At 39.6% G+C, this 15,668-nt stretch overlaps 1 protein-coding gene across 1 annotated transcript in view; it reads left to right on the forward strand.

Annotated features, from left to right (window-relative positions):
* Positions 1–15,668, forward strand: part of NDUFA9 (NADH dehydrogenase (ubiquinone) 1 alpha subcomplex, 9, 39kDa) — a 38,836-nt gene that overhangs the window by 13,595 nt on the left and 9,573 nt on the right. The window contains exons 6-8 of the mRNA XM_011951558.1: positions 157–259; positions 5,917–5,984; positions 7,190–7,266. Coding sequence (XP_011806948.1) covers positions 157–259; positions 5,917–5,984; positions 7,190–7,266 — 248 coding nt within the window. The remainder of the gene's footprint in view (positions 1–156; positions 260–5,916; positions 5,985–7,189; positions 7,267–15,668) is intronic.

The raw sequence follows: 15,668 nt of genomic DNA on the forward strand, positions 1-15,668 counted from the left end.
AGTTCTGTGTAACTGAGTTTTATGAATTACACGATTACCTTTATCTGGAGGAAAATATCACTTTTGAAATACAAGTCATGTCTTAATAGTGGAAAGAGTGGATGCTTTATTCACTTGTCTCAAAACTCAAAACAAGTTTGTCTGATTGTCATTTAGGCTGTTGGAGAGAAAGCAGTGAGAGATGCATTTCCAGAAGCCATTATCATAAAGCCGTCAGACATCTTTGGAAGAGAGGACAGATTCCTTAATTCTTTTGCACGTACGTATTCCTTCTTAATGGTAGAAGAGAGGGATACTGATTAACCAAGTTGAAGTTGCTCAAGCTAACAGTTTTCTCTAATTGACAGACTAAGGATATATTTTTTCTTTCCTAGTTGCCTTTTTCTCCCCTAAGTTTGTATTTTCGTAGTCAGTGTCGTCTTTGTTATATTCCATATCAAAAGAAGCAACTTAGATTAATAGAAAGAGCATGAACTTGGGAGTCAGAGACTTGAGTTTAAGTCTTGGCCCAGCTAACTCTGTGACTTGGCAAATATTCGAATATCACATGGAATAGTTTCTTTATCCTAAAATCCCCTCCCTGTGTTATGCGTGTTGATTCTTATCCTCCTACCTACCCCCAACCCGAGACAACCACTGACCTTTTTATTGTCTCTATAGTTTTGCCTTTTCCAGGATATTATATATATGGTTAGAATAATGCAGTATGTAGCCTTTTTAGGTGGACTTCTTTCATTTAGCAATATGCATTTAAGGTTCTTTCATTTCTTTTCGTAGCTTGATAACTCATTTCTTTATATAGCTGAATAGTATTCCACAATGTGGATTCCATTGTACTGGATATTGGTTTAACCAATTTAGATGTTTCTATCTTGTTTCTCCCCCTGTTGCTTGTGTCCACCTAACATCTGTAATAATTTCTACTTAAAAAATCTGTGGTAAAATATACGTAGTATAAATTTCCCATCTGCTATGGGCTAAATTGTGCTCCCTCATAATTCGTATGTTGAAGCCTTAACACCATTGTGAATTTATTTGGAGTTAGGACTTTTGGAGGTAATTAAGGTTAAATGAGGCCATAAGGATGAGGTCATAATTCAGTAGGACTGGTGGCCTTATAAGAAGAGGCAAAAAGAGAGATCTCTCTCTCCTTGTGTGCACATACTGAGGAAAGGCCATATGTGAGGACACAGCAAGAAATCTGCTGTCTACAAGCCAGAAAGAGAGCCCTCACCAGGAACCAAACTGGCTGGCACTTTGATCTTGAATTTGCCAGCCTCCAGATCTGTGAGAAAATACATTTTTATTGTACAAGCCACCCAGTCGATGGTATTTTGTTATGGTAGCCTGAGCAGACCAAAGTAGATTTTGGTACCGAGAAGTGGGGTGCTGCTGTAACAAACACCTAAAAATGTGAACGTGCCTTTGCAACTAGGTAAAGGTAGAGGCTAGAAGAGTTTTGAGGTACCTGGTAGAAATATGGACGTTAAGGGTGATTTTTGTAAGGTCTCAGATGAGAATGAATAATATGTCATTGGAACTAGAGGAAAGGTGACCCGTATTATAAAATGGCAAAGAAATTGGCTGACCTGTGTGTGTTTTAGTAGAAGGTAGAACTTGTGAGTGATGAAATTGTTTATTCAGCTGAGAAGATTTCTAACTACAAAGTATTGAAGAAATGCCTTGGTTCCTCCCGACTGCTTATAATAAAATACAAAAAGAGAGAAAGATGAAATGAAGAAGGACTTGTTAAGCAAAAAAGGAACTAGAACCTGAAGATTTGGAAAATTCTCAGCTTATCCATATTGCAAAAAATGCAAAAGCTTGTTTTGAAGAGAACACTAAGAGTGTGGCTGAACAACCATTTGATGAGATTGTGGATGCGACTCACAAACTAATAAACTATCTCAGCAGAAGCCAGGAATAGAGATGAGATTACATCAGCAAAGTCACCACCAGTTTGAACTAGAAGGGGCAGAATGAAAGAAGCCTGTCAGACTTCTGATATCCTACAGGACCAGACCATAGAGCTATTTGGCGGTGAATTTGAGCTATTCTTCAAGAAAAGGGAAGAATGACCCCAAAAGTGGTTCAGAGAGGTTTAGAACCACCTCTTTGGTTTCAAAGGATGGGGCCATTGCCTCACTTTAAACAGACCATATGGTCTGTGTCAGAGGCCTTGGAGGTGGGACCACCCAGAGTCTCGGAGGTACAGCTGCCTGGTCCTTGGGACGGTAGCCCTCTGGAGCCTTTGAGGTGTGACCGTCTGCCCAGCAGAGCTACTGGGGTGGGACTACTGCCCCAGCAGGTCCTGGAAGTTAGAACTACCGCTTCAGCGGGTCCTGAAGGTGAGACTACCACCGCTGTGAGTCTAGAAGGCAATGCGTCTGGGCAGAGAAGATTATTCTTGATTTTTATAGCCACCCTAATGGTTGTAAGGTGGTATTTCATTGTCTGTGTTTTTGATTAGATTCTAAAATCTAATAGACTTTACCTTGCTAAGTTTTGGACTTGCTTGGGACTTGTCACCCTTTCTTCTTTCTTACGTCTTCCTTTTAGAATAGGAATGTCTATCTTACGCCTGTCTCACCGCTGTATTTTGGAAGCACGTAACTTGTCTGGTTTCATATGTTCGTAGTTAGGAATTTTGCCTCAGGATGACCCATATCTTGAGTCTTATCTATATCTGCTTTAGAGAATATTTGGATGAGACTTTGGAGTTTAGAGTCTTAAGACTGAGACAGGATTAAGACCCTTTTAACTATTTATGAGAATACAGTTCAGTAGAATTAAGTTATTTACATTGTGGTACAACCAATCCCCAGAACTTTTTCTTCTTGTAAAACTGAAATTCTGTACCCCTTAAACAACTCCCTGTTCCCTCCTTCCCCCCAGCCCCTGGCAGCTACCATTCTGCTTTTGGTTTCTATGAATTTGACCACCTCATATAAGTGCAATCATCCATCATTTGTCTTTTTGTAGCTGGCTTATCTGGCTTAGCATAATACGCTCAAGGTTCATCCATGTTGTACCGTGTGATGTGATTTCCTTCCTGCTGAACGCTGAATAATAGTCTGTTGTATGTGTTTACCACGTTCTGTTTAATAAGCCGTCCATCAATGGATACCTGGGTTGCTTCCCACCTTTGGCTATTGTGAATAATGCTGCAGTGACCATGGATGTATGAAATATCCCTGATTTCAGTTATCTGTGGTATGTACTGAGAAGTGGAATTCTGTATCAGGTGGTTTATCTATTTTTACTTTTTCGACAAGCTACCATAGTGTGTTCCATAGTGGCTGCGCCATTTTGCATTGCCACCAACAGTGCACAAAGTTTCCAGTTTCTCCGGGTCCTTGCCAACATTTGTCATTTTCTGGTTTTTTGATAATAGCCATCCTAATGGTTGTAAGGTGGTATTTCATTGTGGGTGGTTTTCTGTTTTTGTTTTTGAGGTTGGGTCTTGCTCTGTCACCTAGGCAGTGATACAGTCGCAGCTTACTGCAGCTTTAAACTCCTGGGCTCAGGGGATACTCTTGCCTCAGTTTCCCACATAGGTGGGATTACAGGTGTGTACCACCACACCTGGCTAAAAATATATAAATATCTTTGTAGAGACAGGTCTTGCTCTCTTGCCCGGGCTGAACTCGAACTCCTGGCCTCGAGCAGTCTTTTTGCCTCAGCCTCCCAAAGTGCTGGGATTACAGGCATGGGCCACCATGCCTGGCCACAATGTGGTTTTGATTTATGTTTTCCTAATGATTAGTGACATTGAGCATCTTTTCATGTGCTTTTTGGCTACTTTATTATTTGGAGAAATGTCTATTCATGTCCTTGGCTAATTTTTAAAATTGGGTTGTTTATTTTTTGTTATCGAGTTGTAGGAGTTTATTTATTCAGAACATTAAACACTTATCAGACTTGTGATTTGTAAAATTTTCTCTCATTTTTTAGTTTGCCTCTTCACTCTGTTAATTGTGTTCTTTGCGGCGCAGAAGTTTTGAATTTTGATGTAGTCAGGTTTATCTATTTTTACTTTTGTTGCCTGTGCTTTTAGTATTGTGTCTAAGGAGTTGTTGCCAAGTTCACTGCCATGAAGCTTTCTCCTTTTGTTTTTGTCTAAGAGTTTTAGTTTTAGCTCTTAGGTTTAGGTCTTTGATCCATTTTGACTTAGTTTGGGTATATGGTATGAGGTAAGGGTCCAATTTTATTCTTTTGCATGTGGATATCCAGTATGTTGAAAAGATTATCTTTCCCTATTGAATGGTCTTGGTGCTTTTGTTGGAAATCATTTGACCATATATGCAAGAGTTATTTTTCTCTATTCCATTGCTCTGTATGTTTGTCTTTATGCCACTGTTTTGATCACTACACTGTTTTGATTCCTGTGCCTTTGTAATAAGTTTTGAAATCAGAAAGTGTGAGACTTCCAAAAATTTGTTCTTTTTCAAGATTGTTTTGGCTGTTTAAAGGAATCCCTTTAAAGTCCATATGAATTTTAGGATGCAGTTTTCTATATTTCTGCAGAAATAAAAAGCCATTGGGATTTTGATAGGGATTGCATTAAATCTGAGATTGATTTGGGTAGAATTGACATGTGTCTTAGTCCATTTTGTGGTGCAACAAATGTTGAGTAATCTATAAAGAAGAGAAATTTATTTCTAACAGTTCAGGAGGCTGGGAATCTCAAGATCCAGGTGCTGTCATCTGGTGAGGGCCTTCTTGCTATGTGCTTACATGGTAGAAGGTGGAAGGGTAAAAGGGACAAATGCTATATCCCCACATGGCAGAAGACGAGAAGAGCAAGCTAGGTGAATGCTGCATGAAGCTTCCTTTATGAGATCCTTAATCCCATTCATGAGGGAGCACGTCTGAACTTTGGAGGGAACATATTTAAACCGTAGTGACATCCTGACAATATTAAGTCTTCCATTCCATGAACTTGGGATGCCTTTCCATTTAATTGTGCCTTTAATTTCTTTCAGCAGTGTTTTATGGTTTTCAGCATATGTGTCTTTTGCCACTTTGACAAAGTTTATTTTTAAGTATTTTATTCTTTATTGTATTATTGTGAATAATTTCTACTCTTTTTTTGAGACGGAGTCTCACTCTGTCACCCAGGCTGGAGTGCAGTGGCACAATCTTGGCTTACTGCAGCCTCTGCCTCCTGGGTTCAAGCGATTCTCCGGCCTCAGCCTCCCAAACTCCTGACCTTGTGATCCACCCGTCTTGGCCTCCCAAAGTGCTGGAATTACAGGCATGAGTCACTGTACCCGGCCTAATTTCTACTCTTAAATGCTTTAATAAAAAAAAAAAAGAAAACTTTTTTAACCTAACATTTAAACTACTTGGGATTTGTTTTAGTTTATGGTGAGAACTAAAACATTATCTCACGTTTTTTTCAAATAGCGGAACAATTGTGCCAGCACCATATATCAACTAATATTTCCATCAGGCCCTTTTTCTGGGTTATCTGTGCTGTATCACTCATCTGTTGATACAGCGGCAGAACGCATCTAGATATTAACTAGATAGATAGCTCATCTGTTCTGTTGCCGTATCAACAGGTAAGTATGATAAGGAGGAAGAGTTCTGTGTTTCTCCTTAGAATGGGTGCAGCTAGAGTCCAGTCTTGGGCATGGCGATGCCTTTAGCATTGCAGAGCAGACTAGTTGTCAAGCCATTTGACCTCTATTCTTTGTTCTTCACGGTTTTAAACGTTTGGCCTTTTTATTTTCCGTGTTTGTTATCTGGAAAGCTAATGACTGCCTTTTGTAAGTGCAATTACTTCCTCAGAGTCAGCTACATTCATTATATTATTTCTATTATGCACAATAATTATGTTAATCTTAAGATTGTTGGGTCTTATAGCAACTTAAGCCTTCTCAGTATAGTTCTCATTCTTTCTTCCGCTAGATATGCGTCAGTTTGGTCCTATACCCCTTGGTTCTTTGGGCTGGAAGACAGTTAAACAACCAGTATATGTAAGTACTTGGATGAAGGGGGTCAGAAAGGGATTTTTGATGAATTCAGATTTGAGTGATCAGGTTTCTGGTTTTGTCCTAATTTAGTAACTCTGTCATTTTCTTTGTCAACTTGTGTCAGCTAGCTCCCTCTCAGTTTACTTAAGAGGTACATGCATTCTCTGTGTCTTGTTTATTCATTTAAGAAAAAATTATTGAACTCCTAATGTGCTAGACACATCATACATGTCACATATCACTAGGGAAATAAAGATATTAACTAGATAGACACAAATTGCTGTTCTCAAATTGCTTTCAGTCTGAGGCAGATACATAAAGCAGTTATTGTACAATGTGATGAGTGCTATGATAAGGAGAGGGTTTTATGTAATTACATCAGAAGGGCACCTAATCTAGACTTGGGCATCTCAGAAGGAAGAGCGTTTAGGGTAAAACCTTAAAGATGACTAAAGGTAAGCCTGATGAAGGGAGTTGGGGAAGAGTATTGCATGCGGAGGGAACGGTATATACAGGGGCCCAGAGGTCAAAGAGCATGTTGAATTCCATGTTAGATTGAACCAAGTTTTCTCAGTAGTGGCACTATTGACATTTTGAGCCAGATAATTCTTCGTTATGGGGGTTGTTGAAGGATGTTTGCCAGCATTCCTGCCCTCTAGCCACTAGACGCCAGTCACACCATCCTTCAGATGTGACAACTGAAAATGACTCCAGACAGTTGTCAACTGTCCCCTGGGGGCCAAAATCACTATTACTATTTTTGAAAATCAAAATGGTAGAATATTAGCAATTCCATATGGTTCAGCCTAATAGTTTGTGATGGTTAATAAGAGAGTTGGGAGTGGTAAGAGATGAGCTTGGCAAGTTGTGGGCAAAAGCAAATCAGAAAGGCCTCAAGCTATCTGAGGGTAAGTGCATTCCTACTACAGAAAATACTTGGCTGAGCCTTGGATTATACGTACTTGGAAAATACTTGGATAGCAGGGATTATTTGAGCTCTTGGGAAGACTCATTCTTTTAAGAAGCTTCCTGGGAATAGATAATGCCATTATTTTAACTTCACATTTTCTTTGTTGAGATCAGTGTGGCCTTCTTCCTTTCTCCTTCCTTCCCTCCTTTTTCCCTTCTTTCCTTTCTTTCTGTCTCTCCATCTCCCGTTCTCTCTCTTTTTCAACAATTACTTAAACATATATTATAATTTCTTATAGGTCGTAGATGTGTCCAAAGGAATTGTTAATATAGTTAAGGATCCCGACGCCAGCGGGAAAACCTTTGCTTTCGTTGGGTAAGTGCTTAGAGTTTGAATTTAAAAATGTGCTATTATAATGAAGGAATCAATATCTACATTAGTTACTAACAGATTTATTTGTTGCACTTTTACAATATCAAAATCTCCTCATTGCTTGCATTAAATCAGAATTTGAGGGAACCTGGAATCTACTTTAATGAATGATTCTCCTGTTACCAAAGTCTGAGAACCACTGCCCTAGACTATTACATATACTTAGTCTCGTGACCCTTAGAGATGGTTTTGTACTACTCCAGTGATGTTTTTTTTTGTTTTGTTTTTTTGTTTTTTTTTTTGAGACGGAGTCTCGCTCTGTCGCCCAGGCTGGAGTGCAGTGGCCGGATCTCAGCTCACTGCAAGCTCCGCCTCCCGGGTTCACGCCATTCTTCTCCCTCAGCCTCCCGAGTAGCTGGGACTACAGGCGCCCGCCACCTCGCCCGGCTAGTTTTTTGTATTTTTTAGTAGAGACGGGGTTTCACCATGTTAGCCAGGATGGTCTCGATCTCCTGACCTCGTGATCCGCCCGTCTCGGCCTCCCAAAGTGCTGGGATTACAGGCTTGAGCCACCGCACCCGGCCTCCAGTGATATTTTTAAATATAAAAGGATATTGCTGTAAATTCTAAAACACAAACAGAACACTTTCAGGGAGTGAGTATGGTTATAAGACCACATTAATTTTGATGGAGTATCACAATGACCCCAGATACTGAAAATGGGTGGTTTATAGCACAATTACTAGTGCTATGCAAGATTGATTGTTTCTTTTATGCTCTTTGCTAAAATTTGCTCTCAGAAAAAAATGGGTACAGTTAAGCTACGTGACTTATTTGAAATTACTAAATCATGTCATAGCTAAGCTTAGGACTTTTTTTGCTGAATTAACTAAAAGTCAAAAACTAAGACTTCATTTGCCAAGTTGAGAGGTATCAAATTCATCTAGTAAGTGGTTCAGAACACTGTGATTCTGTGAAGCAAACTAGTGACAGTTGGCATCTGTGAAAGTGAAGGATCTGGCTCGGTAATTAAGGGATAGCATAATTCCTAAGAAATATTTGCCTCTAGAGGAAAATGACACTTTTCTCTTTAAGGCAAGAGGCATGGAATATTATACATTGTTATGTTGCACTATTATTATTTAACAAACAATTTTTTTCAGTGTGAAAAGCTCTTGGTTTTCCATGTCAACTAGCAGCTGTGAAACATATTTCTCCTTTTCAGTTCTCAGTTTGGTACTTTACCATGCAATCAGTTATATAGTCTAGGAAAGAATTACGATTCAATATATTCAATACAGGTTTCATAAAATACTAAACACAAAAGACATTATTTCTAGTGAAGAGGTACATGGACTAGGATTTCAGAGCAGAAATGGCTTTGTGAACTTTACTTGCTCCAGCTCTGGATGAGTTGCACTTTTTTCTTTTTACCTTTGCCCAGCCACTATCTTCTTGTCTGGGCTCCAGTAAGTCATTCTTGTCCGTCGTAATGATGGGAAAAATAATACTAGACATTGCCATGTAGATATTTTTCCTCTTGAAATTGTAGATACACATCTACACATTTCTTGTCTCTTCAATTCCAGGAAAAAATCTTTGCTTTTTTCTCTGATATTTTGAGGCTAAGGCAGTGGCATTAGACTGTAATTTAACTCCTAGGTTTTTTGTAGTTATGAGTTATATTACGTTGGTCCATTCTATTTGCCATTCATTCATAAAATACCTATTGATACACACTAATACATACACACAACTGTGATGATGAATAAACACATTCAGCAAAATCACGATGTATAAGATCAGCATAGAAAAATCAATATATACTAGTAAATGAACAATCTGAAAATAAAATTAAGAAAATAATTTTATTCACAGCAGCATCAAAAATAATAGAATATTTAAGTATAAATTTAGCAATTAAATTTGTTGTATTATACCTAATAAGTAACAAGACATCCCATGTTCATGGATTGGATGAGTCAGTATGATTAAAATGATAAGTTCCTTCAAATTGATCAACGAATTCAACTTAATTTTATCAAAATTCCAACAGACTTTTTTGCAGAAGTTGATAAATTGATTCTAAATTTATATAGTAATGCAAAGACCCACAATAGACAAAACCATTAAGTTTCATAATTTCGAAACTTAACAGCTGTAATTATCAAGATAGTGTGGTACTGACATAAAAATTGACATATAGATGAATTAACCAGAATTGATAGTTCGGAAATAAATCTTTATGGACAACTGATTTTTGAAAAAGGTGGTATGGCATTTCAAAGGGGAAAGGATAGTCTTTTCAACAAATGGTTTTGGGATATCCACATTAAATAAAGATGAACTTAGACTCCTACCTCGCACTGTACATGAAAAAATTAAAATAGTTCTGACACTTCAGTGTAAAAGTTATAAAACAAGGATTGCTGGCCAGATGGCCGAATAGGAACACTTCCAGTCTTCAGCTCCCAGTGAGATTGATGCAGAAGGCGAGTGATTTCTGCATTTCCGACTGAGGTACCCGTTTCATCTCATTGGGACTGGTTGGACAGTGGGTGCAGCCCAAGGAGTGTGAGCCAAAACAGGGTGGGGTGTCCTCTCACCTGGGAAGCTTAAGGGATCGGGGAACTCCCTCTTCTATCCAAGGGAAGCCATTAGGGACTGTACCATGCGCTGTGGCCCAGATACTGTGCTTTTCCCACTGTCTTTGAAATCCACAGACCAGGAGATTCACTCTGGTGCCCATACCTCCAGGGCCGTGGGTTTCGAGCACAGAACGGCAACTGTTTGGGCAGACACTGAGCTAGCCACAGGAGTTTTTTTCCATACCCCAGTGGCACCTGGAGCGCCAGTGAGGCAGAACCTTTCACTCACCTGGAAAGTGGGCTGAAGCCAGGGAACCAAGTGGTCTGGCTTGGCAGGTCCCACCCCCCCAGAGTCCAGCAAGCTAAGATCCACTGGCTTGAAATTCTCGCTGCTAGTACAGCAGTCTGAGCTTGACCTGGGACGTATGAGCTTGGGAGGGAGGGGCATCTGCATTGCTGAGGCTTGAGTAGGTGGTTTTACCCTGACAGTGTAAACAGAGCCACCAGGAAGTTCAAGCTGGGCAGAGCCCACTGCAGCTCAGCAAAACCACGGTGGCCAGACCGCCTCTCCAGATTCCCTCCTCTCTGGGCAGGACATCTCTGAAAAAAAGACAGCAGCCCCAGTCAGGGACTTATAGATAAAACCCCACCATCCTGGGACAGAGCACCTGGGGGAAGGGGCAGTTGGGGGTGCAGCTTCAGCAGACTTAAACGTCCCTGCCTGGCAGCTCTGAAGAAAGCAGCAGATCTCCTAGCACAGCATTTGAGCTCTGATAAGGGACAGACTGCCTCCTCAAGTGGGTCCCTGACCCACCTGTGTCCTGACTGGGAGATATGTCCCTGTAGGGGCCAACAGATACCTCATACAGGGGAAATCTGTTTGGCATCTGGCAGGGGCCCTCTGGGACGAAGCTTCCAGAGGAAGGAACAGGCAACAATCTTTGCTGTTCTGCAACCTCTGCCAGTAATGCCCTAGCAAACAGGGTCTGGAGTGGACCTCTAGCAGACCTGCAGCAGAGGGGCCTGTTAGAAGGAAAACTAACAAACAGAAAAGAATAGTATCAACATCAACAAAAAGGACATTCACTCAGAGACCCCAGCCGAAGGTCACCAACTTCAAAGACCAAAGGTAGATAAATCCATGAAGATGGGGAGAAACCAGTGCAGAAAGTCTGAAAATTCCAAAAACCAGAAAGCCTCTTCTCCTCCAAAGGATTACAACTCCTTGCCAGTAAGGAAACAAAACTGGATGGAGAATGAATTTGATGATTTGACAGAAGTAGACATGTTCTAACCCAGTGCAAGGAAGCTAAGAACCTTGAGAAAAGGTTAGATGAATTGCTAGCTAGAATAACCAGTTTAGAGAAGAACATAAATGACCTGATGGAGCCGAAAACCACAGCATGGGAACTTTGTGAAGCATACACAAGTATCAATAGCTGGATTGATCAAGTGGAAGAAAGGATATCAGAGATTGAAGATCAACTCAATGAAATAAAGCGAAAATATAAGATTAGAGATAAAAGAGTGAAAAGAAACGAACAGAACCTCCAAGAAATATAGGCCTATGTGAAAAGACCAAATCTACATTTGGTTGGTGTACCTGAAAGTTATGGGAAGAATGGAACCAGGAACCAATTTGGAATACTCCAGGAGAACTTCCCCAACCTAGCAAGGCAGGCCAACATTCAAATTCAGTAAATACAGAGAACACCACAAAGATACTCCTCGAGAAGAGCAACCACAAGACACGTAATTGCCAGATTCACCACGGCTGAAATGAAGGAAAAAATATTAAGGGCAGCCAGAGAAAAAGGTCAGGTTACCCACAAAGGGAAGCCCATGAGACTAACAGTGGATGTCTCAGCAGAAACCCTCCAAGCCAGAAGAGAATGGGGGCCAATATTCAACATTCTTAAAGAAAAGAATTTTCAACCCAGGATTTCGTATCCAACCAAACTTAAGTTTCATAAGCAAAGGAGAAGAGAAATCCTTTACAGACAAGCAAATGCTGAGAGATTTTGCCACCACCAGGCCTGCCTTACAAGAAGAGCTCCCAAGGGAAGTACTAAACATGGAAAGGATCAACCAACACCAGCCACTGCAAAAACAAACCAAATTCTTAAGACCATTGACACTATGAAGAAACTGCATCAATTCATGGGCAAAATAACCAGCTAGCATCATAATGACAGGATCAAATTCACACATAACAATAGTAACCTTAAATGGAAACAGGCTAAATGGCCCAGTTAAAAGACACAGACTGACAAATTGGAGAAGGTGTCAAGACTCATCAATTTGCTGTATTCAGGAGACCCATTTCATGTGCAAAGACACACATAGGCTCAAAATAAAGGGATGGAGGAATATTTACCAAACGAAAAGCAAAAAAAAAAAAAAAAAAAGAAAAGCAAGAGTCGCAATCCTAGTCTGATAAAACAGACTTTAAACCAACAAAAATCAAAAGAAACAAGGGTATTACATAATGGTAAAGGGATCAGTGCAACAAGAAGAGCTAACTATCCTGAATATATATGCACCCAATACAGGAGCACCCTGATTCAAAAATCAAGTTCTTAGAGACCTGCAAAGAGACTTAGACTCCCACACAATGAAAGTGGGAGACTTTAACACCCCACTGTCAATATTAGAAAGATCAACGAGACAGAAAATTAACAAGGATATCCAGGACTTGAACTCAGCTCTGAAGCAAGCGGATCTAATAGACATCTACAGAACTCTTCACCCCAGGTCAACAGAATATAATTTATTCTCAGCACCACATCGCACTTATTCTAAAATTGGCCACATAATTGGAAGTAAAATACTCCTCAGCAAATGCAAAAGAACAGAAATGACAGTCTCTCGTACCACAGTGCAATCAAATTAGAACTCAGGATTAAGGAACTCACTCAAAACTGCACAACTACATGGAAACTGAACCACCTGCTCCTGAATGACTGCTGGGTAAATAACGAAATGAAGGCAGAAATAAAGATGTTCTTTTAAACCAATGAGAACAATGACACAATGTTCCAGAATCTCTGGGACACATTTAAAACAGTGTGTAGAGGGAAATTTATTGCACTAAATGCCCACAAGAGAAAGCAGGAAAGATCTCAAATCGACACCCTAACATCACATTTAAAAACTAGAGAAGCAGGAGCAAACAAATTTAAAAAGCTAGCAGAAGGCAAGAAATAGCTAAGATCAGAGCAGAACCGAAGGAGATAGAGACACGAAAAACCCTTCAAAAAAGTCAATGCATCCAGGAGCTGGGCTTGTTTTTTTGTTTTGTTTTGTTTTGTTTAACAACATAGATAGACTGCTAGCCAGACTAATAAAGAAGAAAAGAGAAAAGAATCAAATAGATGCAATAAAAAATGATAAAGAGGATATCACCACCGATCCCACAGAAATACGAAGTACCATCAGAGAATGCTATAAACACCTCTATGCAAATAAACTAGAAAGTCTAGAAGAAGTGGATAAGTTCCTGGACACATATACCCTCCCAAGACTAAACCAGGAAGAAGTTGAATCCCTTAATAGACCTATAACAAGTTCTGAAATTGAAGTAGCAAGTAATAGCTTACCAACCAAAAAAAATGTCCAGGACCAATGGATTCACAGCTGAATTATTCCAGAGGTACAAAGAGGAGCTGGTACCATTCCTTCTGAAACTATTCCAATCAATAGAAAAAGAGGGAATCCTCCCTAACTCATTTTTTGAGGCCAGCATCATCCTAATACCAAAACCTGGCAGAGACATAACAAAAAAAAGAAAATTTCAGGCCAATATCTCTGAAGAACATTGATGCAAAAATCCTCAATAAAATACTGGCAAACTGAATCCAGCAGCACATCAAAAACTTATCCAGCATGATCAAGTCGGCTTCATCCGGGGATAAAAGGCTGGTTCAACATACGCAAATCAATAAATGTAATCCATCACATAAACAGAACCAATGACAAAAACCATGTGAATATCTCAATAGTTGTAGAAAAGGCCTTTGACAAAATTCAGCAGCCCTTCATGCTAAAAACCCTCAATAAACTAGGTATTGATGGACCATATCTCAAAATAATAAGAGCTATTTATGACAAACGCACAGCCAATATCATACTGAATGGGCAAAAACTGGAAGCATTCCCTTTGAAAATCGGCACAAGACAAGGATGCCCTCTCTCGCCACTCATGTTCAACGTAGTGAACACGTTGGAAGTTCTGGCCAGGACAATTAGGCAAGATAAAGAAAGGGTATTCAATTAGGAAAAGAGGAAGTCAAATTGTCTCTGTTTTCAGATGACGTGATTGTATATTTAGAAAACCCCATCCTCTCAGCCCCAAATCTCCTTAAGCTGATAAGCAACTTCAGCAAAGTCTCGGGATACAAACTCAGTGTGCAAAAACCACAAGCATTCCCATACACCAATAACAGACGAACCATTAGTGAACCAAATCATGAGTGAACTCCCATTCACAATTGCTACAAAGAATAAAATATCTAGGAATCCAACTTACAAGGGATGTGAAGGACCTCTTCAAGGAGAACTACCAACCACTGCTCAAGGAAATAAGAAAGGACAGAAACAAATGGAAAAACATTCCATGCTCGTGGATAGGAAGAATCAATATCATGAAAATGGCCATACTGCCCAAAGTAATTTATAGATTCAGTGCTATCGCCATTAAACTTCCATTGACTTTCTTCACAGAATTGGAAAAAAACTAAAGTTCATATGGAACCAAAAAAGAGCCCATATAGCCAAGACAATCCTAAGCCAAAAGAACAAAGCTGGAGGCATCATACTACCTGACTTCAAACTGTACTACAAGGCTACGGTAACCAAAACAGCATAGTACTGGTACCAAAAGAGGTATATAGACCAATGGAACAGAACAGAGGCCTCAGAAATACACCTACATCCATCTGTAGATCCATCATCTACAACCATCTGATCTTTGACAAATCTGACAAAAACAAGCAATGAGAAAATGATTCTCCATTTAATAAATGATGTTGGGAAAACTGGGTAGCCATATGCAGAAAGCTGAAACTGGATCCCTTCCTTACATTTGATACAAAAATTAACTCAAGATGGATTAAAGACTTAAACATAAGACCTAAAAGCATAAAAACCCTAGAAGAGAAGCTAGGCAATACCATTCAGGACATGGGCATTGGCAAAGACTTCATGACTGAAACATGAAAAGCAATGGCAACAAAAGTCAAAATAGACAAATGGGATCTAATTAAATTAAAGGGCTTCTGCACAGCAAAAGAAACTATCATCAGAGTGAACAGGCAACCTACAGAATGGGAGAAAATTTTTGCAATCTATCCCTCTGAAAAAGGGCTAATATCCAGAATCTACAAAGAACTTAAACAAATTTACAAGAAAAAAACAAACAACCCCATCAAAAAGTGGGCAAAAGATATGAACAGACACTTCTCAAAAGAAGACATTTATGCAGCTCAACACACATATGAAAAAAGCTCATCGTCACTGGTCTTTAGAGAAATGCAAATCAAAACCACAGTGAGATACCATCTCACGTCAGTTAGGATGGCGATCATTAAAAAGTCAGGAAACAACAGATGCTAGAGAGGATGTGGAGAAATAGTGACGCTTTTACACTGTTGGTGGAAGTGTAAATTATTTAGTTCAACCATTGTGGAAGACAGTGTGGCAATTCCTCAAGGATTTCGAAGTAGAAGTACCATTTGACCCAGCAATCCCATTACTGAGTATATATACCCAAAGGATTATAAATCATTCTATAAAGACACATGCACACGTGTGTTTATT

This window comes from Colobus angolensis, unplaced genomic scaffold, assembly GCF_000951035.1.
Source record: "Colobus angolensis palliatus isolate OR3802 unplaced genomic scaffold, Cang.pa_1.0 Scaffold11, whole genome shotgun sequence".
NCBI classification, from domain to species: Eukaryota; Metazoa; Chordata; class Mammalia; order Primates; family Cercopithecidae; genus Colobus; species Colobus angolensis.